The sequence below is a fragment of the Cyclopterus lumpus genome, chromosome 20 (assembly GCF_009769545.1).
Source record: "Cyclopterus lumpus isolate fCycLum1 chromosome 20, fCycLum1.pri, whole genome shotgun sequence".
Lineage (NCBI taxonomy): Eukaryota > Metazoa > Chordata > Actinopteri > Perciformes > Cyclopteridae > Cyclopterus > Cyclopterus lumpus.
The window spans coordinates 5408783-5436599 of NC_046985.1; the positions used below are offsets into that span (position 1 = coordinate 5408783).

General features: G+C 44.7%; 1 protein-coding gene across 3 annotated transcripts in view; it reads right to left on the reverse strand.

Moving 5' to 3' along the window:
* Positions 1-16041: 16041 nt before the first annotated feature.
* LOC117749392 (protein disulfide-isomerase TMX3-like) overlaps positions 16042-27817 on the reverse strand; it is a 30040-nt gene continuing 18264 nt past the window's right edge. Inside the window, exons 13-18 of one of the 3 annotated variants that reach the window (XR_004611705.1) lie at positions 27335-27391; positions 23924-24053; positions 22581-22649; positions 18754-19064; positions 17954-18056; positions 16042-16587 (exon numbers count right to left, since the gene is read on the reverse strand). Coding sequence is in view for 1 of the 3 variants with exons in the window: in XM_034559888.1 (XP_034415779.1) it covers positions 18759-19064; positions 22581-22649; positions 23924-24053; positions 27335-27391 (562 nt within the window). In the remaining 2 variants the exon portion in view is untranslated. Of the gene's footprint in view, positions 16588-17953; positions 18513-18753; positions 19065-22580; positions 22650-23923; positions 24054-27334; positions 27392-27817 lie in introns of all 3 variants that reach the window. The other 2 variants (XR_004611706.1, XM_034559888.1) reach the window with 2 other exon arrangements.

Here is a 27817-nt window from a genome sequence, read left to right on the forward strand (position 1 = left end):
AGCGGCGGGCCGGAGACGGCACCTTCTGGACGGGGCCGTCGGATGTGGAGGAAATTAAAATGTCAAACTTTTTTTTGGGACCAAATACCACATTTTGTTGTATTGTTGCTTTTACAAAAAGTATTTTACACAATTAGGTTTTTGATAGATAAGCGTCAGTAATGTCGATGCAAGGACTAAGTGGCTCAAGAATAGAGCAGATGGAACAATCTGGTATACGATTAACATCATTTTAGGGAAAAGACGACACTAATGTTGTTACATTAAGGGAAGGAAATAAAACGTATCAGTATGTTATGTAATTATACACAAGTACAGCAAGGAAAAATGCAGCTTTCTCATTATTCTATTGCAAACTGCAACAACTTGCCAAGTGGCTGTAATCTCTGCTGGCAACACCTCATTTTTGCCATCCTGCTCTCTTCCACTCTAACGATAATTATAGTGGGAAATACGAAGTGAGCTCTGAGTAATTGGGGAAAAAGAGAATTAGCACATAGTCACGAGAAGAAGAAAACCAATACAAAGTATTTGCTGCAAATCAGGGCGACGCATCTAAATGTTAAAAAGTGAAACTATTTTTTAGTTTTCCCCTTTCCCAGATTTATATCTAGGAGTTTAGAGGATGGAACAAATGGGATTTAGACATCAGTGCACATGGACCGCTGTGCATCTACAAAGTGACCTCCGCTGTGGTAAACCGCCATGTTAGGTGACATTTCCCATTCATTGATCCCATCATTGGTTCAACCTTTCGGGGGTGCTTTAGTCTGACCTACACGGGCTCCACAGGGAGGCCCGGCAACACAAAGCGGCCTCCCATCGATCCGCCCCTCGCCTAAAAATAAAGCCGGGGGGTGAGGGGGGGCAGAAATGACCGAGAGCTCTCGTCTCCGAAATCAATGGCGACCTCGACATTTTTACGTCCTGAATCGATATATAATGCTTTTCTCCCGCGATCTAATGATCTCTCGGCCTCCGAACACTCTCGAGGAGTTTGGGGACAAAACAAGAGTCTTTTGCCTGTGGTTGTTGGATATGCTTGTTTGTTTGTTTTGTGTCTTGCCGTTGAACCCCAAATGAGTTTAAGGATGCGTTATGCATAATTCATACACATCAGCGAGGGGTCCTGCACGGCCAAATTGACGTCACACGCGGTCAGACGCTCGCCCTCTGCGGGGGTCCCGCACAGCTTCAGACTCCCTTTCTGAGCTTTATAACGCATTTTTTTTCAAAACTAAATTGTGACCTTTCCAGGCCAAGTAAAAAATGTAATAGGCACCGAGTCCGATTGACAGTTTGGAGGCGTGTGCTCACCGGTCGTTCTTTCTTCATCTGCTCTTCAATAACTCTCTTTTTTACACTGCCTCTCGCTCTCCATTATTGCCCGCTTCTCCCCATCTTCCTCCGTCTCTTTCGTTCTCTCGTTCTCTCCCCTGCAACCTCCCAGCAGGAGCTCGCTCAGGGCTACGCGCTATCTCAATCATATTTCTCTCCGGTGAATATTATATATCTCGCCTTTCAAGTATCGCTTTCATACTGAAAGAGGGCCTGTGTCTCGCAGGGTTTTTTACCGGGGAAACATCTCTGTTTGGCAATCTGTGTGCACATTTCAGCTTTTTAATCAGAGAATGCAGATCAGGATTATTAATTTGTTTATCAACACGGGGGGAGGGGGGGGGGGGGGGCTCATGAAAAAGGCATGAAGTCAAACTGTGGTTATCTGGCATGGAGCCTGAGATGACAAGCTTCAATTTAAATGCTGTTCATATTTACTGTGGCCTTTGTGGCTTTCTCTTTAGACGACGATGGCAAAACTCATTATTTCTTCCTCTCTTTCCATCTCCCTCCCGTTCTGTTTCTCTCTCTCTCTCTCTCTCTCTCTCTCCAGAGTGACAGTGATTTAAGCTGTCAGACATTTCAAGGCCCAAAATTCTTGACTTAGTGGCTCACATTTTAGGATCGGCACTTGTTTGCATTTGACCAATCGACAGCCTCTGGCTGCGTTCCCTCAGTGCATGATGGTAATAGTCCAATCCATTATTTATTTTTTTGCAGATAGAAAAAAGGTGAAATGGAAAAAAAGAGATTTGGGAAATATGCTAACGCCAGTGATTACGGAATAATGGATAAAGGGAAAAGGAAGGGGACGAAATCTCAAGAGCAATCTATAGCGTATTCATAGAGTTATATTTAAATCAATATATGTGTTTATTCGCAAATGTTTTATTCAGCAGGCACATTCTCTGCGGAAGAGAGAATAAGCAATAACTTGCATTTGTAATGCCTCGGCTGGTGCATTAATTCGGTTTGACACTCTCCTGTGCGTTTGTGCGAGTGCATGTTCACGTGCATCCCACCGTGAATACACGCCGGGATTGACGCGCGTCGGTATTGTGAGGGAGTAAATGTCACATGCGCCAGCTTCTGATCAATCATAAGTGCTCATCGAGATCATGCGAGGCCAGAACTTCCAGGCATATATATTCGGATTACCCGTCAAACTTTAAATTACAGCTCACCGGCATGACCTCTAAAAGGAAAGAAAGAGACGGAAAGCAAAAGAGACAAGAAGAGAAGGAGGAAGAGTCAGAAACCGAAACGGCAGCAGCCACTGTGATATAAATAAGATTTTTTGGGGGGGGAAAAAGAAAGAAAAGAAGAAAAAAAGAGCTGAGCCATAAATCATTTAGTTTCCTCCCATTCCAGAAACTGATAAATCACCCATTCAGCGTTCTGAGCCGTGGCTAGCCGAGGCCCCCAGATCTGGGTTGGGATTCAGCTGAGACCAAATCGGGGTTAGCGAGTGATTTAAAAATGCTGAAACCGCTGGAAACGGGCCTTTGATAGAATCCCATGTTCAGCACAGACTGGGATGCACGCTGTCTCGCTATAAACCGAGAAGTCGGACTGAAATTGGTCCTAAAATGTGTCTTTGAGGTTTATTTACTCTGCGGCTTAAGACTTTTACTTTATCAGCGACCGTTGTGTTGTGTTGACATCGGCCTTAAACATCCCACAGACCCCCGACGACAAAAATGAGACACAAATACGCAATTCAACTTTGACCTTATTGAAACACATCCAAAAACCAACAAACGAGTTCTCTTTTTAATGAAGGTGAGAAAAGAAACGGCAAATAAGAAATACAGTCTTATTAAATCGAAAAGAAGCGTCTTCGCTGACGAGCTAGCCGTTAGCCGTTTTTTTCCTTGAGAGCTAACCGTTGCTCCGCTTCCACTGTGACAACAACAACAACAACAACAACAACAACGGCTGAAAGGCACCGTGGGGCTCCAGCTCAGTTTTCTCCATAAAACAGACTTGAAAGTGCTGCAGAGGATTATTAACATCATTCGTGGCGTCCGCAGTTGCATTCTAATCTAATTCTCGTTTTTCACTTCCGACTACGAGCAAATGACGACAACGGCGCTTTGGCCAACAGCCAATCAGATCGCAGCTGGGCAACGGGCTTTAGTGTCACGAGAGGTTGCATAACGGCCCCTTTAAGTGTCCTTGGAGTGATGCATTTATGCCTAAAGACAATTTAATGTTGTAGGCTGGAATAGATAGTTGAACCTATAATAATGTATTTTACAAGCTGATTATTCAGCAACTAGTAGCTATATGCTGCCAAATAAAAATGGTAATGTGTAGTTTAAAAGTAACAAAAGGTGGAAATTAGGTGACCTTTAAAGTTGTGTTTAACCTTTAACCACCATATAAAATACATATGAAGGACGACACTGCAGCTCCTTTTTTTTTTGGGAATAAATGTACATTTTCTGATCTATAAATAAATCAGAATATATATATATATATATATATATATATATATCTTCCGTCGGAGCCTCTCATGCAGCACATCATAATTGCTGATAACTGCCCCACAGATTACGGTTTGATATCTGCTCAAACCGGCTGCTTAACTTGACACGCGTCCAATCTCCGGGCAGTTCTGATTACCGCACTTGACACCGGAGTCGTCCAGGCGCCCCTACGGGGAGGCCGGCCCGCTCCGGACACAGTTTGCGGAACTTCGACAGATGGACCCGCCGAGATACCGAGATAACCCCCTTCCAGACGGTGCGCGGTGACAGCAAAGAGCCACCGATAAAGCACCGGGGAGGGGGAGGGGGAGGGCCATGTGGACAGAATGATGTGTAGGCGATGCAGCGCTTGGCAACAGGTGCATGAATCACCCCGAGGTGTCCGTCACATAATTCACCAACAGGAAGCCCCCCCCCCCCCCCCCCCATCCGTGCACGAGAGACAACCGCCAGAAGACGCGACAGCAGAATCAGTCCCGTTTGCGAATGCTGACCTCGCCCCCCCCCCCCCCCCCCCCGTTTCACCGTCTTTTTTCGGACTCGATGTTGACAAACGTTTCACTGGAAAAGAGACTCGCGTCTTGAAATCTTTTATTCAAAGCCGTAGGAGGTCGAGCGCCGAAGCGCCCGCAAGGAAATCACACCGCGAGGTGAGATTATGTGGAGAAATACTTGTTGTTCAATGAAGATGGGGATGGGCACGATGCGCGGATGTTATTGACATCTAGGCTCTTTATTGATGTGTTGCTGTCTTTACTATTGTACTACAACAGCTGCAATTTCTTCAGGATAAACAAAGGTCTATCTCATCTTATCTCATCTTGTTTTATCTCATCTCATCTTGTCTCATCTTGTCTTATCTCATTGTATCTCATCTTGTCTCATCTTGTCTTATCTTGTCTCATCTTGTCTTATCTCATCTCATCTTATCTCATCTTATCTCATCTTATCTCATCTTATCTCATCTTGTCTTATCTCATTTTATCTCATCTTGTCTTATCTCATCTTGTCTTATCTCATCTTGTCTTATCTCATCTCATCTTATCTCATCTTGTCTTATCTCATCTCATCTCATCTTATCTCATCTTGTCTCATCTTATCTTATCTCATCTTATCTCATCTTGTCTCATCTCATCTTATCTCATCTTGTCTTATCTCATTTTATCTCGTCTTGTCTTATCTCATATTGTCTCATCTTGTCTTATCTTGTCTCATCTTGTCTTATCTCATCTCATCTTATCTCATCTTATCTCATCTTGTCTTATCTCATTTTATCTCATCTTGTCTTATCTCATCTTGTCTTATCTCATCTCATCTTATCTCATCTTGTCTTATCTTATCTCATCTCATCTTATCTCATCTTGTCTCATCTTATCTTATCTCATCTTATCTCATCTTATCTCATCTTGTCTTATCTCATCTTGTCTTATCTCATCTCATCTTATCTCATCTTATCTCATCTTGTCTTATCTCATCTCATCTTGTCTTATCTCATTTTATCTCATCTTGTCTTATCTCATCTTGTCTTATCTCATCTTGTCTTATCTCATCTCATCTTATCTCATCTTGTCTTATCTTATCTCATCTCATCTTATCTCATCTTGTCTCATCTTATCTTATCTCATCTTATCTCATCTTGTCTCATCTCATCTTATCTCATCTTGTCTTATCTCATTTTATCTCGTCTTGTCTTATCTCATATTGTCTCATCTTGTCTTATCTTGTCTCATCTTGTCTTATCTCATCTCATCTTATCTCATCTTATCTCATCTTGTCTTATCTCATTTTATCTCATCTTGTCTTATCTCATCTTGTCTTATCTCATCTCATCTTATCTCATCTTGTCTTATCTTATCTCATCTCATCTTATCTCATCTTGTCTCATCTTATCTTATCTCATCTTATCTCATCTTATCTCATCTTGTCTTATCTCATCTTGTCTTATCTCATCTCATCTTATCTCATCTTATCTCATCTTGTCTTATCTCATCTCATCTCATCTTGTCTTATCTCATCTCATCTTATCTCATCTTGTCTTATCTCATCTCATCTTGTCTGATCTTATCTCATCTCATCTCATCTTATCTCATTGTGTCTTATCTCATCTCATCTTATCTCATCTCATCTTGTCTTATCTTATCTCATCTCATCTTATCTTATCTCATCTCATCGTGTCTTATCTCATCGTGTCTTATCTCATCTCATCTTATCTCATCTCATCTTGTCTTATCTTATCTCATCTCATCTTATCTCATTGTGTCTTATCTCATCTCATCTTATCTCATCTCATCTTGTCTTATCTTATCTCATCTCATCTTATCTTATCTCATCTCATCGTGTCTTATCTCATCGTGTCTTATCTCATCTCATCTTATCTCATCTCATCTTGTCTTATCTTATCTCATCTCATCTTATCTTATCTCATCTCATCTCATCGTGTCTTATCTCATCTTATCTCATCTCATCTTGTCTTATCTTATCTCATCTCATCTTATCTTATCTTATCTCATCTCATCGTGTCTTATCTCATCGTGTCTTATCTCATCTCATCTTATCTCATCTCATCTTGTCTTATCTTATCTCATCTCATCTCATCTCATCTTATCTTATCTCATCTCATCTTATCTCATCTCATCTCATCGTGTCTTATCTCATCTCATCTTATCTCATCTCATCTTGTCTTATCTTATCTCATCTCATCGTGTCTTATCTCATCTCATCTTAGCTCATCTCATCTTATCTTATCTCATCTCATCGTGTCTTATCTCATCTTGTCTTATCTCATCTCATCTTATCTTATCTCATCTTGTTTATCTCATCTCATCTTATCTCATCTCATCGTTTCGTAGCTTATCTTATCTCATCTTATCTTATCTCATCTTATCTCATCTCATCGTATCTTATCTCATCTCATCTTATCTCATCTCATCTCATCGTGTCTTATCTCATCTCATCTTATCTCATCTCATCTTGTCTTATCTTATCTCATCTCATCTTGTCTTATCTCATCTCATCTTATCTCATCTCATCGTTTCGTATCTTATCTTATCTCATCTTGTCTTAGCTCATCTTATCTTATCTTATCTCATCTTATCTGCACAAAAATAAAGAAATAAAAAGAAAATACTTAAGTTTAGTTCCTCAATATTTTACAGAGTTACATTTCAACCACCTTTGCTCATAAAAGCTTCCAAAGCTGCTTATTTCCACTGAGTCGCTGCTACTTCCTGGTTATGAACTGAGAGTGATATGAAAGGACATAATTGCTTTGTGCACACGTTCCCTGTCGCTGCCTCCACGCCACCGTTGTGCCAAATAAATACAGAAAGTTGTCAGCGTGAATACAAAATTAAATATGCCGTCCGTTATTCATTGCAAACATCCACATGCTTTGGGTGCTTTTTGGTTGGTTTAATGAAAGCGCTCTGAAGAAATATGCTCGAAGATGAATGATGGTTAGAAAAAAGAGGAAGTGCGTCGCGTCCGAACTTGTGTCAGCATATTCCCAGCGTTAACTCAATCGGCGTGTTTTATGGCTACCAAAAGCTCGAGCAGGTCGCCGATCGCTTATCATTACACCCCCCTGAATGATTTCACAGCTCATAGATTCATTTGGTCCAGTGAATAATGGCGTACGGGGGTGTGCAGCGGTGCCAATGGAATTCCTGCTGAGGCGCACGATCCGATATCGGAGAGAAGTGGGTACAGAAGTCCCACTGAGTAGCAATGTAGGAGTTGCGTCTGCGTGAGATATGAATGGAGCGGGAGGCCGCATAAGCGCCACGGCAATGAGTCATAATCCACATGAGAAGCTAACGCCGAGGCCCTCTGATCGTGTGCTGTTGAGGGTTTTCCGCGGTCAGGGGGGGGGGGGGGGGGCGGTCGTCTTGTTTATCCATCACAGACGCACTGATGTCTGCCTTTCTGAATTCAGAGCAGCAGACGCGCACTGAAGGGGCCGCTGCTTCCAGTCTCTCCATCATCAGCACTTCCTCTGGGTTTTATTTATTTATTTATTTTATTTTTTTGACAAGACGCCGTCTCAAAGCAGACAAAAGTGTCGCCGGCTGTTCGTCTCGAGTTTTTTTTTTCTTCTTCTTCAGCTCGGGAGCTGTGAGGAGAACACTTTTTTTTTTTTTTTTTTTTAAATACCCCCATCGCTCAGCAGCTCACTTAAGCTTCTCTTCAAAACGTGTACGAGCCAAAGATTCCAAGGAGAAAATGGGGGGGGGGGGGGGGGTCCGCTCGCGGTGGTGGACCTCGCAGACTTTTGCAACTCTTTGCTCTTTTCCATCTGTTTGATCCGATTGTTTTATTCCAGCTCACAAACTGTTTTGTGATCATCGACGCCATCACAGCTCTGCCCGGCAACAAGACAGACAAAGTGGAGCGGTGGCCATCCGGCAGCTAGAGCGCCGGGTTGATTGAGAGCAAAAACAAGAGCTAAAAGGAAGAGTGAAAACGTGGATCATAATCATCGCGTGGGCAGAAACGTGGGCAATCCAAATTGATGCTAAAGTAGGGGAGGGGGGGGGGGGGGGGGGTAAATCAACTTAAAAGGTGATAATTTGTCGGCGTTCTATCTGAAAGCTAAATTGAAACCGCTATTAACTGAATGCTGACTGTCAGTTCAAAGGAGTTGTACCGCTCACTACACTTACACCTCGACAGCTTTCACTGCTCTCAGCTCGGCTGACACTTCTACTCCTTCCACGGCAAACAGATTTTTTTCCTCTTAGCGTTCCTCTTAGTTGTCTGTATTCTCCCATTCAGATGCCACCGCTCGCCTTCCTCGAGCCGCAAAACACGCAGCAGTCACTGCGTCGTCTCGGGCTCTTCTTCTTCTTCTTCTTCTTGACAAACGCCGATCAATTATTCACGAAGCGCGTCGCATCTCGGCGAACGCATTCATAAAACATGGCACGATTAAGTGACGAATATTGTTTTGTTTTTTTGGTGTGTGTGTGTGTGTGTGTGTGTGTGTGTGTGTGTGTGTGTGTGTTTGCACACTGTTAATTTCACTTTGAGTCTGTGTGAGTTTGTCCACCGGGTTCACGCCGCACGAGCGAACGGGCTTCAGGAAATAGAAGAGTAGAGAAACGTGGCAAAAGATCATTTCTGATTCATAGAGCGGAATCAAATTGAAATGAATCATTTGTACAACAATTATACCGTTTATTCCTCATAATGTTTTTTTTTTTAGCTATTTATTGTCTGGCTGAGAATAATGCACAACAACGGTGAAGCTGGTGGTGCAACATGGCGGCCAGCAGCAGGAGTGACCACCAGGTGAGGTCGGTCACCCCCTGACCCTGAAGTGACCTCTGTCACGAGAGGGAAATAAACACTCGGCTGCTCTTTAAAATGCAATCAGAAAAGTGTCAAATCAGAGAGACCCTTTGCTCTTTGATCCTCCCCACGTTCAGACGGTAATTTTAATAACTATTTATTCACATGCAAAGAAGAAAAAAAAAGATGCTGTCTCTCATGCATGCTAATATGCAAAGAATGGCAACTTTGAGCTGGGGGGCGGGGGGGTTATAGAGAGGAAGAGGTTTGAAGCTCTATTGGAGGGAAGTCAGACTATTCTTTTGCAGGTTATTTATCACATATCCTGCCATTCATAATTTGAGGGGGCTGTCAATCTGTCAATCTGTAAATCTGTCAATCATAACTATCAGCCGTCGTCCTCAGCTGGTCATGTCTGTTTAATAGCAGAGACACACCGAGAGTGTTGGCCTCAATCATGTCGCTGCTGCGTGTGTGTGTGTGTGTGTGTGTGTGTGTGTGTGTCACAAGGGATAGCACGTTTTAAATTCATTGGGGTTTTTCCAAGTCTCTTTTGCTCATGTTGTTCCCGAGTGATTTAGGAAGTTGCGTTGCTTTCTTTTGGACAATTTAGATTTCTGCCACATTCATATTGGGGAGACGTGAAGCATATTTGTAGTTAACGGTCTCTTCTCATCCATTTTGCATCCACGCCAACTCGTCAAACAATATAACGCAGCAGACATGTTTAAAAATGAAATGAATCCAATCACAGCTCAGCTCGTGTTCACTTCTCTGGGAAAATCAAAGATCAAAGTGCTTCACAAAATCAATCCAAATTTCAAGGGGAAAATGTACCACCACCGTTGTCATGGTGAACTATATTGTGTGGGGTGGCTCAAACAGCAACTAAGGGCAGTAGAGGGCTGAGTGATCCTCAATTATTGAACAAGTAAACCGTACAAATAGCCTCGGATCCTTTAGTTGCATTTGAAAGAGAGAGGGGCGAGAATATCTTCGCACAACAATGTGCAATTCATAAAGAAAGACGAATGGATAAAGCGATGGGAGCGTCGGCGTTCATCATTCTGGTAGATCGGCGTCCTAATTGCATCGCGCTTTATTATTATTATAATAATATATTATAATTATTATTTATTATTTATATACAGAGAGATGTGCAGCCATACGCGGCGCCAGGCTTCCGTGTCTTTGTCTGAGAGATGAATTTTAACATCCGCAGATTCAAGGAGCACATAAGTTGTTCCAGATGTGGAAGCAAAGCTTTTGAGCCATTCCACACAACAACAAAAAATAAACACTCTTTTAATGCGATTAAAGGAGTTACGAGTCAATGTAAGGCATTTATTTAAAACCAGAGAATCTGTACACGGCAGACAGCGGCGGCCTATAAAATAACATCCCAGAGAGTTGTGAGATTTTGTAAAGAAACTCCTCGATAAGAAAGTGGATCGTATCTCTGATGATATCCCTTTTCTTTTCTTTTCTTTTATGAAAGGAGGCGCCAGTCGGTGCTTGTTCCTCTGCCCGTCTGCTGCTGTCGGGACGGGCTGATTGATAGGAAGCGGCGCAGCAGAGGACACTAATGTGGCCTCTAAGCGGCTGTGGCAGGCCGCGGTCCTGCAGGACCCTCCACGTTACGTGTGAGCGTTGTTTTCATTCACTCCAGGTACGCCGTCCCATCCTCCCCATCATCCCCCCCCCCCCCCCCCCTTCAGTCTGTCATCTTTGGCCAGGGTTGCACAGCCCTCTCGCTTTCCGCTCTGTTTAAACCAAGTCCAGATAGGCGGAAAACGCATGACAGACAAGCTCTGCCCTACTTGCAGCAGCTCCACCACACGGGCACGCACATCCTACGAGAGAGAGAGAGAGATGGGGGGTGGGGGGTGGGGGGGGTGGGTCAGCCACAGAAAGACAACCTACTTTGGGAAAAAAAAGCAGGGCTGAGGGCCAGTTCTGAATCCGCCTCTGGCTGTCCTTGACGAACCTCCGGGCCAGATCCTCCTGGGTGGTCCACGCGGCGCGCAGCTCCGAGAAGATTTATCGGGACGCTTGACAACTCCGGCGCCGCTCATCCGGGCCGCTCGCGTCCCCACAGAGAGCACATGTCACTGCCTTAAAAGCAACGGCGCTTGACAATGACATTGAGGGGTTGTTGTTGTTGTTGTTTTTTTTAATCTGGTATTCACTTTTTTTTTTTTTTTTTTTTGCAGTTCTGAGGGGGGGGGGGGGGGGGGGGGGGGGGGGGGGGAAGTTGAGGAAGTTCAGTGTAAGTTTACGACTGTGATTATAGTTATAGATTTTCATATAGAAAGTTTGCAGGCTACTGTTGGTTTATTTGGATCGTTGGCTTTTTTTTAATCACTTAAGAAAATTGTCAACACAACATTACATTACATTATGAAGACAGCCAATAGGAACACTCATACTGATATTGACTTAAATACAATAAAAATACTTGCCAACTACCAAATGACCATATGCTTTACTTACAATATAACAACATTACACTGTAAAAGATCGTGCAGGAGTTTAGGGGAATGACACAAATGGACAATGTTGAAAACAAGGAAAACGACATTTACTCGTCTTTGTGAATGTTTTATTGTTTTCACTCAAACATCACAAATCCCTTTGAAGATGATTTTATTTTATTCTTGAGCAACGCCGTGGGAACCAGTCGCATTTTAAATGCGTCTTCCACTTGTTTGGATGTTTGCACTTCTCCAGTGCAAAAAACTAGGAGGAAAACAGATTATGACCCAGAAGATTTCTGTTTTATATATTAACAGAAAGCCCCGGAGTGTGTTAGAAGTCTACAAACAGTAAAATGCCTCCAGCCTCAATTATTGCTTCTTTTTTTTTTATATGTTCCCACACCATCTATCAACAAGAATGCGTTTTAAGAGATTATTTTTGCACCTCTGGGTCATTTTAAACCAAATAACTGCTCACAATTATGTTTTCCTAATTATGATTATTTCACGATTACATTACAGAGCTCCCCGGCCAACACAAGACAGTTCTGCAGGCTAGTGAGGGAGTGAGGTGACGGTGTCACCGAAAAAAAACCAATTAAAAAGCTATCAGAGGGAGCTGAAAAGAAAACACTTTCTGTTAAGATTGCAAAGTTAACCAGTGGCCTGAGCCACAGGAGCACTGAGAGGTTATTACTCTCTGCGGGCGCTGTGCGGTGGTCCCGCTGTGGCGCTGGATGCTAAAGTGGGCTCAGGACAGACCACCAACAGCACCTCGCATCGTAAAAAATGTAAAAGTCTTCACACGATGCCTCCATCTCTTCTTCCTCTGCGGTCACGTACAGAACAAGACGAGTGTAGCTCGCAGACACACAGCCGGTGGTTCGGTTTAACGAGTGACCGTGTTAACTGGTGACGGGTGACAACGCTTCCGACACGCGCCTGCACGTCGTCGACGCCTCCGACTCCTGACTTTAATGAGATATCCGCGCCACAAACTTTTAATTACAGGGGACATTTTTATTTGGCTGGATTCCGTTTGTTGTTTCGGTTGAATAAAGTTTCTTTAAACGTTGCGTCTCCTTTTTGTTTATGACCACTTTGGATGGACTCGTGATATGAAAATAGGGGCGCTAGGAGACAGTTAGCCTAGCTTAGCTTTGTGTAAAGGCCGAGGGAAATATATAAATATGAAATAAATAACATTTAGCGTACAGACTAGTACGGAGCTTCTCATCTGACTGCATGAAAACAAAATGCCATTTCTTTAGTTTTCTGGGTGCACATTATCATAAGTGGAGGTATTGCATGTAGTCTGTGTTTTGTTGTGTTCTTCTCTTGCTTTGTGAATATTTGTTCAGGTGAGTAACTTGTACCTGGAGTGGAGAATTAAACCAGAACAAACACAACATATGGAGGACTGAGGCAGAAAAGATCAAAAGGATGATATCAGTCACCAGCCAGGCAATGAATTATTTAATACACCAGAGTGGGTCCAAACCCTAATTAAACCTAAAACATCATAAATACCCTTTTAGCTACATGTATATTAATTAGAAAAGCCCATTAATATTTTAAGACCTCCACTCTCCACAACAAGCCACTCCCGAATCTTGTTTGTGCTTCTGTACTGTGATGTAAGCATCAGGCTTTTATGAGCACAGGTACAGTACTTACAGCGTATATATAATATTCAGTGTAATCTCCGTAAACAGACGGCCCCGCCCCTCCGTGTGACCCCCACCCGTGCAAAATGACATGCCCCTGAGAGGATTATTACTCAAAAAGCTCTTTAAACTTAAATAAATCCCACTTTCTTCACCGGATATCGCGCTCAGCTCCGCGTGTCCCAGTCGCACGTGTTTCACCAGAGATACCCAGTTATCTCCCTGACTTCGTCGGCAATGTGTTGCCCGGGCAACGGCGTTTGTGTACATTAGAAGTGTGTATCCCTGCCTGTGCATAAGTGTTGTTACTGTACCGTCATTAAAAGCCAGCTGGCTACAGTCACCATGAGGGAGTAAAGCTCTGGACCCAGCAGGCCGGTGACGCAACGTCCCCGAACATCTGGGTAGAGGGACTAAGGCTCAGATTAAACACAGGCTAGGATGGCTCTCACACACACACACACGCGCACACACACACACACACACACACACACACACACACACACACGTTGACAGACCTGTTGTCTTCCTTGACTGAAAGCTGATTTTGTTTTCCTTCTTCAGCTCTTTGAGTGATAAGGTTGGAGGATGGAAACAGCCTCTGGCAAAAAAAAAGGTGTGAGAGCCGGCGTCAGCAGCACGTGTCACCTCCCCCAGGAACAGTCTCAGGTACTGTAAGTCACCCTGAACCCCCCCCCCCCCCCCGAGGGGGACAGGTCCCGTCAGTAAATGATGACGACCCGGGCCACATCATTAGGCCGCCGTGTGGCAGCAGCTCCTCGGCAGAGTGATGCGCAGGAGGACTCCAGTGGGAAATACTTACGCTGCACTTAAAGGTGACAGAGATAACGCGGGACGTGCACTTGTTATTCTCTGCAGAGCCGCCGCGCATCATTTGTACACTTCGGCTACAAATATAGATTTGTCTCAAACCGAGAGACGGAGTCCTGATGAGCCGCAGTCGACTTGAATTTCATGATTTCTTAATTGACCGTTTACTAAAAACCTCTCACTAGAACGAGTTGTCCACCAAATCTGGTTTAGTCAATAATATAAATCGTAAAAGACAACAACAAAATGTGCTATATAAGGGAGATAAATGTGTCACAGTTCATAAGGTTAATGCATGACGAATAAACCACTTGAATATACTGAATACAAATTAATTACCAGTTAAATAATTCTCCAAACACGAGACTTTGCTTTTTAATATTCTCCATGCATGTTTACAAAACACAAGGAAGCGGACAACTAAAGAGGCAAACACTTGTTTTATCACTCTTTGTTGTCCTCTTAACAGAAATTGTGATTTAAACCGTGATAAAAAGAAAGAAAGAAAGAAAAGAAATCATATCCATGACTGTTTCATGTGTTTCTCATTGAAATCCTCTGTTATTCAATTGGGTGTCACATATTATGTTGACTTGCTTATCTTCTCTGCAGCCGGCAGCCAGACACTCTCTCCTCCTGCGAGCGTCGTTTTCTTTGATGCTTTGATCCGACGGGCGTCCTCGAGTCCCTTTCACACGACCCCCGAACAATCGTGTCCCCCCCCCCCCCCCCCCCCCCCCCCCCCCCAAAAGGTCAGGGCCAAAAAAAAAAAATAAAAAAAAAAAAAAAAAGTGACGTCAACGAGCGGCCATTAAACCGAGAAGAACTGTTGACACGGAGTCACACGGCGCCAAAAGAAATTATCTTTGTGCCGAGCCGACGGTGGAAAACGCAAACAGAGGCGGCGTTTACCGAAGGGGACACGGCGGTGTCTCAGAGGGGGGGGGGGGGGACCTCGTCTGTGTAATCAGGGATTGAGGTCGTTATGTGGCAGCAGACAGATGGACTTCGGCAGCTGCGGCCATCTTTTAGGCCGTAATGCGGGGGAGAAAAAATTAAAATACTGTGTGGCGTCGGCGGCGGCTGGTTTCCATGGTGATCACAGTTCATCGAGTGACGTAAAACACGGTGCTCAGAAATAGCCCTGAAACACAGGCTTAAAAAGCATTAACTTAAATAACCGCCGAGCTCCTCTACCTTGACCCGGCGCGGCCCTCTACGCCATTAAGCACCGCCCGTGAGTCACGGCCGCCGCCGCCATGAGAGCGGCGGCGGCGTAATTGCCCTCGTTTCGGGGGCCGCGAGATTGTTGGTTCACCGAAAGCAAAAGAGACAGGAGGCCTCCTTCATGAAACTCACTCTCAGAATATATGGCGAGGTAATTGAGCGATGAATTACTTTTTGCATCAGCACCACTCGACGACACCGATACTGATGTAGCCGAGTAATATATTACCCCCCCTCCTGCCTCCCTCCCTGTGGCAATTTATCCCCAAAATGACGTCCAATGGAAAGTGAACATTGCCCTCCTTTATCCGGCCTGGGAAAAAAAATTAAATAAATCAAATGTCCCCAAAGCAACGTCTTTTCTTTGTGCGAGGGTCTTCACAAAGTACGGCGTGACATTGGGCTTTTTTCATTATGTAGAGTCACGTCTCCGAGTTTGGCTTTTAAAGCGCCGGCGTTCCCTAAAGAGAAGAAATAAATGAGCTCCACATCAAGCAAATCGCAATCAGCCGCTGTTAAACCTAGATCTCCACAATTTTTGATTACATCTGCTATAATTGAGTTGACACGTCGACCTCGGATTACGCCGTCGTCGAGAGATATAAAAGAAAAAGAAGAGGAGAGAAAAAAAAAAAAAACATTTATACGCGCGATAATTGGAGATGGATGTAGAATTGGAGGAAATGTGCACGTCGGGTGGACAAAAAGATGCCAGTCGACAAGAGAAAAAGAGGACAATCTTTATTTCAATCTTTTAAACCTGTAATAAAGTGTGACAGTCTCAATTCAAACCCAAAAGAGGAAGTTTGGCAGAGAACGGTAGGCAACTACAAGGACCAGAAGGCAAGGCGAGGGCATGGTTTCCTTTAGTGCACTTTCACAGTAATAATACAGATGACCTCTGTATATTAAAAACACCAGGCGTCCTTAGGTTGAGGAGCCTAAGTCGAGATTTACTGAGCTACAAAAGCACGGCGAAATGAAGAATATTGATTCGTATTACATAAAATAAAAAAAATGGGGGGGTGGATCACCTTCACACCGTTATAGCATAAACTGCTCAAAAACATTCATTCCTATTTGAAAGCGTCACCTGAATTCAAAGTCCACGCAGTAGATTAGTCGTGAGCTCAGTCGTCATTACGTGAGAGGAGGCCACTGAAAGGAAGTCAAAGATGGGCTTGCGGACGACTTTGTCTCGACTTCTCTTCCCGGAGGTCAAGGAGGAACTTAATGCTCATTCATCACCGTGCGGCCGGAAGCTCCCTGGAGAGAAAAGCCTGTTACCGAAGCCGTCGCTGCTCATTTCAAAACTTGTAATTGTTAGCCTGGCTCCCGTAACGTTGAATATCACGCGGGAATGTTTCAGATGAATAATGGAAATCCCCCCCCCCCAAAAAAAGAATGCAGAGAGAATAATAATCCTGTGCGCCACTTTCGAAAAGGGAAATAGTTTTGCCATTTCGGGAAGTGTGCTTATTGGCTTTCCTCGCCGGGGAGTTGGAAGAGAGTAAATATGAAACTAGAGCCAGCGGCCGCTTAGCTTAGCTTAGCTTAGCTTAGCATGAAGATGCAAAGGGGGGGGAAAGGCTGGCCGCATACCGGCACCTCTAAAGCTCTCCGATGAACAAGTTCAATCTTCAGTTTGTGTGCAGACATTTTAGAGCTTCGAGCTGGCAGAACCCGGCTAGCGGTTTCCATTCTCTGCCAGCGGCTTGTTAGCTTAGCTTAGCTTAGCTTAGCACACTCTGGCTTCATATGCTCCCTTTGGACACACGAGTCGTCTCAGCGCGGTGGTGAAGAAGCGTATTTCCTAAAAAGTTTTGAGCGATGGTTTTACAACATGATTGATACTTTTTTCTCTCCGCCCGGGTTATTTAAACACATAATTCAGTAAAATGTTGCCTTTTGTTTTCCATGGAAACATCCCTGGATATTACACCGCCGGGTTTACCTTTATTATCATTTTTCTTTAGTAACAAATATGTCGTTTGTAACAAAGACCATGCTCTCGGGCGCTTTAACACGACTCGCTGCCAGAAAGGGTTCCCAAATCCAAACAGGTGCCCTCCGTCGTGCACGTTTCATAAAAATCGTATTACCCTGGGTAGGAACACTCGTATATTGTATGCAACAGACTTCAATCCAAGCGGAAGCCACGACCCCGACTTGATTCCAGCTATTGCGTACACTTTAGTCGCGAGCGTATGAAAACAGGATAGATACGGCATTGAGAAAACCAACAGAAAGTTATTATGATGGCAAACAAGGGGTTAAACTCAGTGGCAGGAAGACGGGCTTTATATTGTGTGCGCTCAGTGTACATCTCAGTGCATCGGGATTTAAACTTCAACCTGCCTACTGAATTCAATATGGCAACCAGTGATGGAAGACAGATTGAAATATGGAAAGAGAGACGGAGCCAGTCTATCTGAAGAATATGACTTGTTAAAAAGCTGCAGGGACTACTGATGCCTTTTATGGATGTCTGCTAGACAGGTGCAACTCATCTATACTAAGAAGTTTAAGCAGGTTGGCCATGTTGGAAAAAAAAAAAAAGAAAGAAAAAGAAAGAAAGAAAGAAAGAGTACATTTGCCATATCCCAGTAACAGACGGACTGATAGAAGTTACCATTCCAGCTCCCTTTCATTAACTCTCCGCGTGAATGGACACTAACAGGTGGCCGGCATGAGAAATAGGTTGAAATGCACGACTGTCTCTGCACTTTGCACCCCTAGAAGAAGAAGAAGAAGAAGAAGAAATATTTTCAGGCAATAACATCCAATAGAAAAAGCACAATTCATTTATGGCCGATTTTCCTTCTTGTGGACTTCCTTTGCTTTATATACACACACACACGCCAATTTAGATAAGCCTTAACTTTGGGCTGAGGGCAGAGGAGAAATAAATGCATGTGTGGTCATATCAGTAGGAAGGCAGCTTTCTACCATTTTAAAATGTAATAAAAAAATACAAAAAAGTATTGGGATATGACAAAAAAAAAAAAAAAGAAAAAGAAAAAAAGAAGAAGACACAACGGGAGAATTTTAGTAGTTACAAAACGAAGAGAGAAAGCGTCACACACATCACAATAAACCACTGGTTGGTCGAATCTTAATAAATAAGAGGTTTGTTTGGTTCACAGCCATCCCCCTGCATCTCTTGAGCGTTACGTGTTTACACGCCGTCACTACAAAAAAAAAAAGAAAAAAAAAAAGGTGGTTAGCTTGAAGCGTGATTCGATGGCTTCACAGAGCGGCCGACCTTTAACACAGAACTCAAAGATGGGAGAGAGCGCTCTGTGCCAGAGGGGCTTTGAGGGGAAGTGATATGAAAGACAAAGAAGCAGAACAGCAATACATTGATATGTCTTTGAGTTTCATGTCACCGCGTGTGACTCGGCCTTATCATCCTCTATCCGCTGGGAGCACCTGCGTTAATCGGTTTTCTTCTCCTCGGGGTCCTTCTCTCCGACGATGTCGTCGTCCTCCTCTTCCTCCTCCTCCTCGCGCTCGCCCTCTTCGGGGCCCTCCAGCTCGGGAGCGTGTTGCCTCTCCTCCTCCTCCTCCTCGTCGTCCTCCTCGTCCTCTTCGTCAGTCAGGCCCTCCCTCTTGAGCGCGTCCATGTCGTCCGACCCGTCGTCCGACTCGGCCGTGCAGATGCCGTAGCACATCAGGCTGATGACGCCCAGCGGCAGGCCGAACAGGAAGCAGCCCAGCAGCGGAGAGCTGCGAAACACTGACTGGTGTGGGGGGAAGGAGACGCAAAGAGAAGGGGGGGGGGGGGGGGTCGCAAGAAACACAGGAGAGAACAAGATGTCAATTTTCTTTCACACATTGGGTATTTTGCAGGAGAAAGTTAAGCTTGTTTTACGCTCTTGATGTAAACGAGTAAAAAAAAAAAAGAAGCTTTTCCATCACTCGTAATCTCTTCCCTGAATCTCCATCGCTCTTATCTCGCTCAAGTCCGGATCGCCAACCGAGCAAAGCGGGTCGTATCGGGTTGCTAATTAGTTTGGAGATAATATTCTGAATTGCTCGGTGGTAATGAAGCGAATAAGAGAAGAGAGATAAGTGATGAGGGCCAGAAGGCGGATGTCTATGGAACCACACACACGCAACGCGGACGTCCCAGTGCAGCGACGCACCTCGGGGTGCCGATCCCCTTTGAGGAACTGGTTCTCCGGCACGTACAAAAAAAAATAAAAAATTCAAAATGTTTGCACGCAGAGCCGACGAATCCACAGAGGATGCCGTCTCCACTCATCTTGAAAATAACAACACCTCCATCAGAACGGTGCCGATTTCAGCTCTGGGTTCAACACAATCCACCCCCCCACACCGCCATGAAATTAAATGGTAAACGTAGCACTCTGGGCTCGAGTACCTCCCTCTGAAACGGGTTGTTAGGTTTTCACACACGCAGAACCGAGGTCGTTTAGCCTCCTCCACTCTAGTGCTGAACACCCAACAACAACGTCGTCGCCGTCGTCAGGGAAGTGGTACGCGGTACCGTTGCGTGTAGACTGTGATGTAGCCGGCTTACCTCGCTCCATCACCCGGTAGCCAACGCTAAAGTTACCTGGGTCACACATGTTTTTGTAGTTTTAGTCGAACCGTGAGAGAGGTCAGCCTCGCTGGTCTCGTTGGTCCGTTTGGCCACGGGACGTCACCTCTACGGTTTTACATCGAGGGAGGTGGGTGAGACACATATGTAATAAATAAATAAATAAATCAAGATAAACCCCCCATTCCAACCCTGGAATAGAACCGGGCTACCCCAAACTGGGGGAGGAGGGGTAGTATTCCATTAAAAAGTTGCCATATGTCGTCTGCTGTGTGCAACGCTCTCTCAATGCGTCCCCAAAAAATATCACAACCCAAAATGTCTGTCGAGTAACAGCCAGTGTTGACTCTGGTAAAGAGACTCCCATTACGGCGGCTATTAGGGAGACAGAATTCAAAATCATATTTAGAGACACGTAAATATTGGTGTGAAAAAAAAAACATGCTTTTTATGTTATTTTTTTTTTTTAGATGCTGCATTCATTCTTTTATTTGCACGACGCCATTACGCTCCGTGTGTGCGTTCAGAAGGCCGGTCACAAATCATTTGCAGAAACCCGGGCGGGCTTTTAATATTTGTGTATTAATTACATTTCTGTCATGTAAATTTCAGGATGTCGTGTTCCACCGTTTTGTGTTTTCCGGCTCGTAAAATGTGCCGCCTTGTCTGCTTTTGTTTTCTTTTACACCGATGACCACGTCGGAGCGTCTCAGCCTTTCATCTGGATCACTTTGGGTGTCTCGTACTTCCACGTTGTGCAGTTTAAACAGATATAAATAAATAATTTTTTTTAAACGCAAGAAAAAAAAGGTCCACCTTTATACATGAGTCTGTCTGAAGATATTTTCTGCTCTTCTCCTGTCTTCCACGCCTATAATAGGCTCACCTCCCGTGACTACACACACACACACACACACACACACACACACACGCACACGCACACGCATTCAAAAACGCATACGCCGGCTACGCATGTGCAAAAAGGTATCGCGCACACGCATCGGTTATGGATACATGTTGTTCTTGCAGTGCTTCGGTATGATTAACTATTGTTTTTTTAAGATTCATTATAATTTGATGACGGTCTATGACAGTGAATAATGGCTTTAATCCCTAAAAACAGTGACATCCATGCACCTGCATATCAAAATGTCACATTTCTGGGACACGCAGCGCTCCACTCCTGCGTAACACCGTCCCTACGGCAACAACAATGCCCGGGTCACCGAAGGACAACTTCCTCTTTCAATGATCCCGGTGACGAATGACTCATGTGGCCTTAATATAGCGGGATACATCGGAGACAATGTACCTGGAAGGGAGTATTCGGTCACGACGCCTGTCGGCCGCTGAGCCGAGAAGAGAGGAACACCCGCGGCCCCCGCCACCCCCTCCAGTCATTGCCACAGGAAGAGGGATGGTAATTGGCGGCGCCACGAGACGCTCGATGAGGTAGAGATGGGTATGCTATGCTAACACAGCGGGCTGTGAGTCATTTGGCCTAATGTGGCTGCTCCCTCACGCTCCTGTCAGACGTGCGTTTAGATTTAGGCTCTCCGGGGGCGACGGCTGCTGCCTATCCTGCTGTAAGCGAGACGAGCCGTGGGGACGTGTGCAGCTCGAGCCCAGAGGAGGATCGACGAGCCTGTGGAGTCTTACTTTTGTGACGAGAAAACAATTACAATCCTTCACTTTTGCTCTTGTACAGCCCAAAGAAATATACATTTTCTGTTATTAACCTTTTCGAAAACAGGTTTTATTCTTCCACTGGTTCAGCTGTCAAACCTGAGCTGACGGGCTAAATGTTAAACCTTCAATGAAGCTGTTTTTCTACAAGCCTTTTCTTTGTAGGAGTTGTAGAACGTCCCTTTAAGAGTTCTCCGCATCCCTTTTGAAGACATTGTTACGGGCAGCGTTGAGCTTCACCCGTGGTTACAGTACAACTGGAGAACAACACAGCTGTATTTACATTCCTATCACACCCGTGGTAAAATAAACACCAGCTCCCCCAAAAAGAACCGACTACTTAGGGGTCAGGACGCTGAACTTGCTGCTTCTCCTCCCACTCTCACTCTCTCCTCACGCCGCCCGCCTCCTGCTTGGCTGCCTGTTTCTCATCCCCTCCCGTACTGTGTTTACCGCCTGCATTGCATATTCTCAGTCATACTCCCCCGTCTCGTTCTCTGAATGTTGTTTTCCTCCCGCGGGGGGAACGAGCGGGGCACTGGGGCATTTGTTTTACAGTGTTTGCTGAACTCGGCGCAATATGCATACGCGGTTCTTGGCGTGGCGCGGAGAACACAGTCAAGGTGAGGTGCATATCAACGAGTACGAGGTGTTCAGTAGCACCTTAGTAGAGAACCAGGTGGGAAGAGAGGTTTACAAGTTGGGTAGCGCATCACTATAGTGACCCAAATTAGGACAAATCGTAATATTAGCCCAAAACCTATAGAAAAAGCCCCAAAAACATTTGTTATATTAATGGAAGTTAAACTAAAGCTACAGTAGCATACTTGTTAAAAAAAAAAAAATGGTGATATCCTGCAAAAGGACACGCATTTTAACTATGTTGGCAATTTCTTTATGCCATGACGTGTCAACCGACATGGATAAAATCATGAGTATTTTTTTTTTACGTTTCAATGACACGGTGCTCGAGAAACAGTCTCCGAACGAACTCTCGCCGACTTACCATGATGGTGGATCTGGCATCAAAGGCCACGCGTTTGATCCTCTGAACGAAGCCGTCACCTCCGTGCGCCTGCGGGGAGACAGATCAGTTAATAGAGACCAAAACCTTCTCAAGATAACGAACGGAGAATTATGGACATCTCGGGCGTCCTCACGCGTTCATTTTTAAAAAAAATTCAACGCTTCTTCCGCCTGAGCGCCATTTGTTCGCGACAGCACCCGGGCAGCCAATGGGCGATCCCGTCTCAACGCTGATTCATCAGGACGGCCAATTAGTGTGCTCTAACTGAGCGGGACTGAAGGTGGTGCACACGGGAGGGCATTTATGTGGGAGCAGCTGTTGCACAGACGTGATGCTGCGGGGAGGTCTGCATGAGTAGTTTAATTCAAAGTTTGAACAGTTTTTTTTTTTTTTTTACAGCACGTTGTTGGGGAGTCGTTCTTTCTTAATTGCGAACGATAGAGCGCCGAGAAACTGAAGCCGGCCGACGCACCTCGAGAGCAGCGAGTCGGGAGATACGGAGAACTGCTCAAGAGGAGCGGGCCGACTGGTCGCCCGTGTACCTTGATGTTCACGCTTCTCGTGAAAAACACTCAAAAGATTTAAGAATTTCGGTCACGGGTCCCCACCCTAAAAAAAATAAAAAAAAATAATGAAAAAGCAAATTATTTTAACTAAAATCGAGATCAAAGCGTGCGACGCACATTTTTCGGTGTATTTCTACACGGAGCGTAAACCGGCCTCGAGACACGTCATGGCCGACATTACTAGCATGACGTGAAGATGTTGAAACTGTCCAAGCTTTGGCTGCAACCGCGGGTTTTTTTTTTCTTCATTTTTTTTTGGGGGGTAAGAGGTGGGATTCTGTGCCAAGAAAAAAAAAAACCAGCTCAGATATTTCTGGGAAAAATAATAAAAAAAAGGACAGGACCTCTGGCTGTTTGGCTTATGGTTGCATACATCTGGGGACTCTAGTGGAGCGCAGAGGAAAGGGATGACATTTCTTCTCCAGATTACTGTGCACACCGCAACACAGAATCCCAACGTAATCTCAGTGTTTGACTGAGAAGAGAATATTATTGGAGATAATCCATTCAAGGAGGACAGCGATGTGAAATCTGAAACATGCAAAAAAGGAGATTGCAAAAATACCTCATCTGCTGAAAATATTTTGTTTTCCCGGGGAGGACATGAAATGCGAAGGCAACGCGGTTGATTAATGAAGACTACGAGTGTGATTACAGTGGGGGGAAGGGAGGGGGAACGGGACACGGAACGAGCTGAATGCACACTAAGAAAAAGGAGAGAGGGAGGGAGGGAAGGAAGGAGGAGAAGACTTGGACCTGTGCGGAACCGTTCAAAACACCGTTGATGAATTGGACCAGCTGCTCCATGGTCTCGATCGGCTCACTGGGCAGGAAGTACTGCTCGTTGGATGTGTTGAGGATGATAACGGAGGGCACCGTCACCTCGCTGAGACAAAAACAAGGAAACAAGAGCTTTTAATCTCCGTAACCCCCCGGCATCATTAGACGGGAACAAATTGTGCTTTCTTTCGAGGAACAAAATCGTAACACGGGAGAAACACAACAGTGAGATAAACAAACCCTTTGTACTCGGAGCAACGTTACTTTTCCCACGGGCACCGATTCTGGAGGATTTCCTCTTCTTTTTTTTTGTTCTTCTCTGCAGGAAATAGCCGATGCGGCCCGGCTTACTTCAGAGTGGCATTTCTTCTCTCACGTTATGCGTACAGTGTGCAACTCAGGGGCTTCGTGGGTATGTGCCAGTCACAGTTAAAGAGACCTTTCGCAAATTACAGCTGACAGGCGAGTCCGGGAGGAAAAGCGACTCTGCATCCGCCGCTGAGACGTCTACAAAGAAGCCCGGCGCCTCATTTCACAGCAACGCTCTCCAGCACGCTCACTTCGGCGCAGGAATTACAAAAACTCAGTGAGATAACGAACAAGGTCACATAAACAAGCAATCCCTCTTTCACGTGTCTCGCACATCACCGAGCCCTGGCTTAGAGAAGGTATCCTGGTGCTTAGACACACACACACACACACACACCAACAGTCCATCACAGCTCTGCCGCCCCACATCCCCGCAACAAATTGCACACACACACACGCGTATCCATCACTGTCCCGACCCAGCCAAGAAACACACACACACACACACACACACACACACACACTACTCTGTCCAGCTGAGATCTGCACACACACACACGCCAACAGATGGCACCCATTTAAAATAAATATGGATTAGCCTATTCACCTCTGTGAGCGGTGACTACTGGGGGTTTTCCACCCATAATGAAGGGTCATACTGTACTCTCTAGAATTAGAGCTGGCAGAAAACACACATTTAAGACATTTCCCCTTCCGCTGCTGGCATACTGTATAATTAGGGCTAATTATTTCTTATTATAGGAGGAAATTTATCCAGGACCGTCTGGATTATTAAAAAGGAACAGTTCAAAAACATTTTAGCAAATACAATTAGTTGCTTTCTTGCCTACTATCGGATGAGAAAAATGGACACCAGCACACTCCTGTGCTTCGAGTACGAGGCTGAGATGTTCGTCACACAGATTAAATGTTTCATTTAAAGAATAGTTCACGATGACAGCATCACTATGTCTGTGCTTTCACTGTGAAGCTAGAGCGTTAGCCTGTGTTAGCGTACGGTCTGGAAGTTTACTGCCGAGTGCCTCACGACAACAGGTCATTGGGCAAGAACGGGGCGGGGCCTAACGTGTAGGGGCGGGGCTAGGAGTCTATATTGGTGTGTAAATGGCCTCAGGATTTTAAACAAAGTACACTGAAGTAACAAAGCTTCAACAATAATGCATGAAACGCACGCGTTTGATCGCAACAGTCTTCAGATTGTACCGACAATTTTCACTTTCTGTTGCCAGATGCATTTCTTGGGTTTTAATTATTGCAAGTGTTTAAGTACGTGATAATGATCATTAGAGTGTCCAGGAAACAACGGGACATCAAATCTGGATGACAAACAGCCCATTTCCAGGATCAATGTACGAGAGGTTCCACACAAGCACTCTTTAGTAAACAAATAAAATGGCTGGTGTGTGTGTGTGTGTGTGTTAATATTCTTAACCAGTCGCCTTCTACAATTACAAATCTTCCCTTCACACAGACTTTCCAGTCACCTCACAACTCTACGTTTTTCACAGCCCACCGTGCATTCCCCATAAAGGGGTTAGCGATAATCCCACGTTTAAACAGAGGCAGAGGCATTCTCGGGCTTAGAGCGGTGCTTGTGTGTGTGTGTGTGTGTGTGTGTGTGTGTGTGTGTGTGTGTGTGTGTGTGTATATCTGCCTCTGGTGAATGCAGGGGCAGCCTTACGCCAGACAGACCGCTGCCAGAACACAGTAATCGCTGTGATGACAGAAAGAGGGATAAAAAGCCATCAGATTTATTTCCACGAGTTTCCTAAGGGAGAGAATTAGTGGACAGTGACAGGCCAGGATTTCATTCCTCAAAGGAGGGCAATTAATCCCGTGCCGCAGCAGCCAAATGCAAGTCCGGTAAAACCCGGCAAACGCATATTGTATCTACTCATATACAACGAGGAAGGCTAATCACCTCATTCACCCTTGAACATAAACCCCGCCCGTCTGATGTCAGCCGCGCTCCGGGACGGGAGTCTGCCGCTCGAAACGTCGTCATACTTTTCCGACACGACTTCTGCTGTACTCACTGACACGCTCTTAATTACACGAGACTTAGGAGACCGTGTCTGCTGTAATCTCCCTCACACAAACAATAAATATGCTCAAATTAAAATAACATCCCGCGGCGGCCTATTACGCTCGGAGAGTCTCGCACAAAAACAGGCACGACGTTACACGCTGGTAGGCATAGAAGCAGACTGCTGCGGCCCTGCCGGCCTGCGACACCAGCGCAGTTCTGTCTAATTAACAGTGTGCGGGGTTGGCAGTGTCGGCGTGCCTCCTCCGACACGCCTGCCGGGTCGGCCTCACTGCAGACCTCCTGCAGCGGGGACCCTCTGCATCGTTAGCGCTGCTCTTTGACACGCTATTAAAAAAAACACGTGAGCATTACAGATGTGATCCATGCACGGCCTCATCGGTAAATTCATCATGTATTCCCATAGCACCCCGCAAAAACTAAATTTTTACTATTGCTACTCCATATATATATATATATATATATATATATATATATAGAAGTTTGCTGAATTTATGGTTGACACGATTGAGTGACAACGTTGTTGATGCGTTGCATGATTGTTTTTAAATCAATTCTTTTATTTATTTGTACTTATTTACTTGCATAATCTGTCGTTTTCCTTCTGGTCCTTCTTTGTCAGATGCATGGTTAATTACTTTTATTCTTTCTTATTTTCAAGGGATTTATTTCTCGTTAACTGTAAAAAAAATTATTTGTATAATTGTAAAATAATAATTTTTAAAAAAGGCACGTTACATGGTAAAAACAGAAACAATAAAAGCAACAACAAATAAAACGAGAGAGATTCTGTAACGGTAACAAAACAAAAAGCATACGCAGCGAGCGTCACAACATACGACATCAGTGTAATTGAATTCTCCAACCGGAGCATCTTCGCTGGCAGAGGACGACATAACAATTACGCGTCAGTCCAGACCGAGATAAGTAGCGGACGGAGGAAGGTGAAGGCGATGTAGAGAGCAGAGAAGGGGCGACATGAGAAGAGGCAGCATTTGAGACACACTCACCCCATAATGAGGCTGTTGATGTAGTCGTTCCCGTCCATGTGGCCAAACTGGAAGTCTCTGGAGACGGAAGACAAAAATCAGTGCTTTAAAAAAAACACAGCAAAACAACACTGCACATCTTTTGAGACTATATTGTTCTATAGTTTTCCCGTTATGGAAAAGTGGATTTGTTTTTTTTCCCACCGCAAATAAAGAAAATGAGAGAAAAGCACGTCCTGTTTCTCCTCATCTTTTTCCACCAGAGAAAAAGACTCAAGTGATTTATCTAAACGATAAAAGGCAGGAGAAGGAATTCAATTTGTATCTCATTGTGCTGCACTATGTCTGAGCAGAGTGTATTGTGGGTAGATTTGGGTGGTTGGGGGGGGTAGTCAGTGACTTCCATTGAATGACTGATTATGGGGGCCTCTCTCTCTTTTATATATATATATATATATATATATATATATATAATCACAGCTACATTGTGTACGGTTGTCCCCT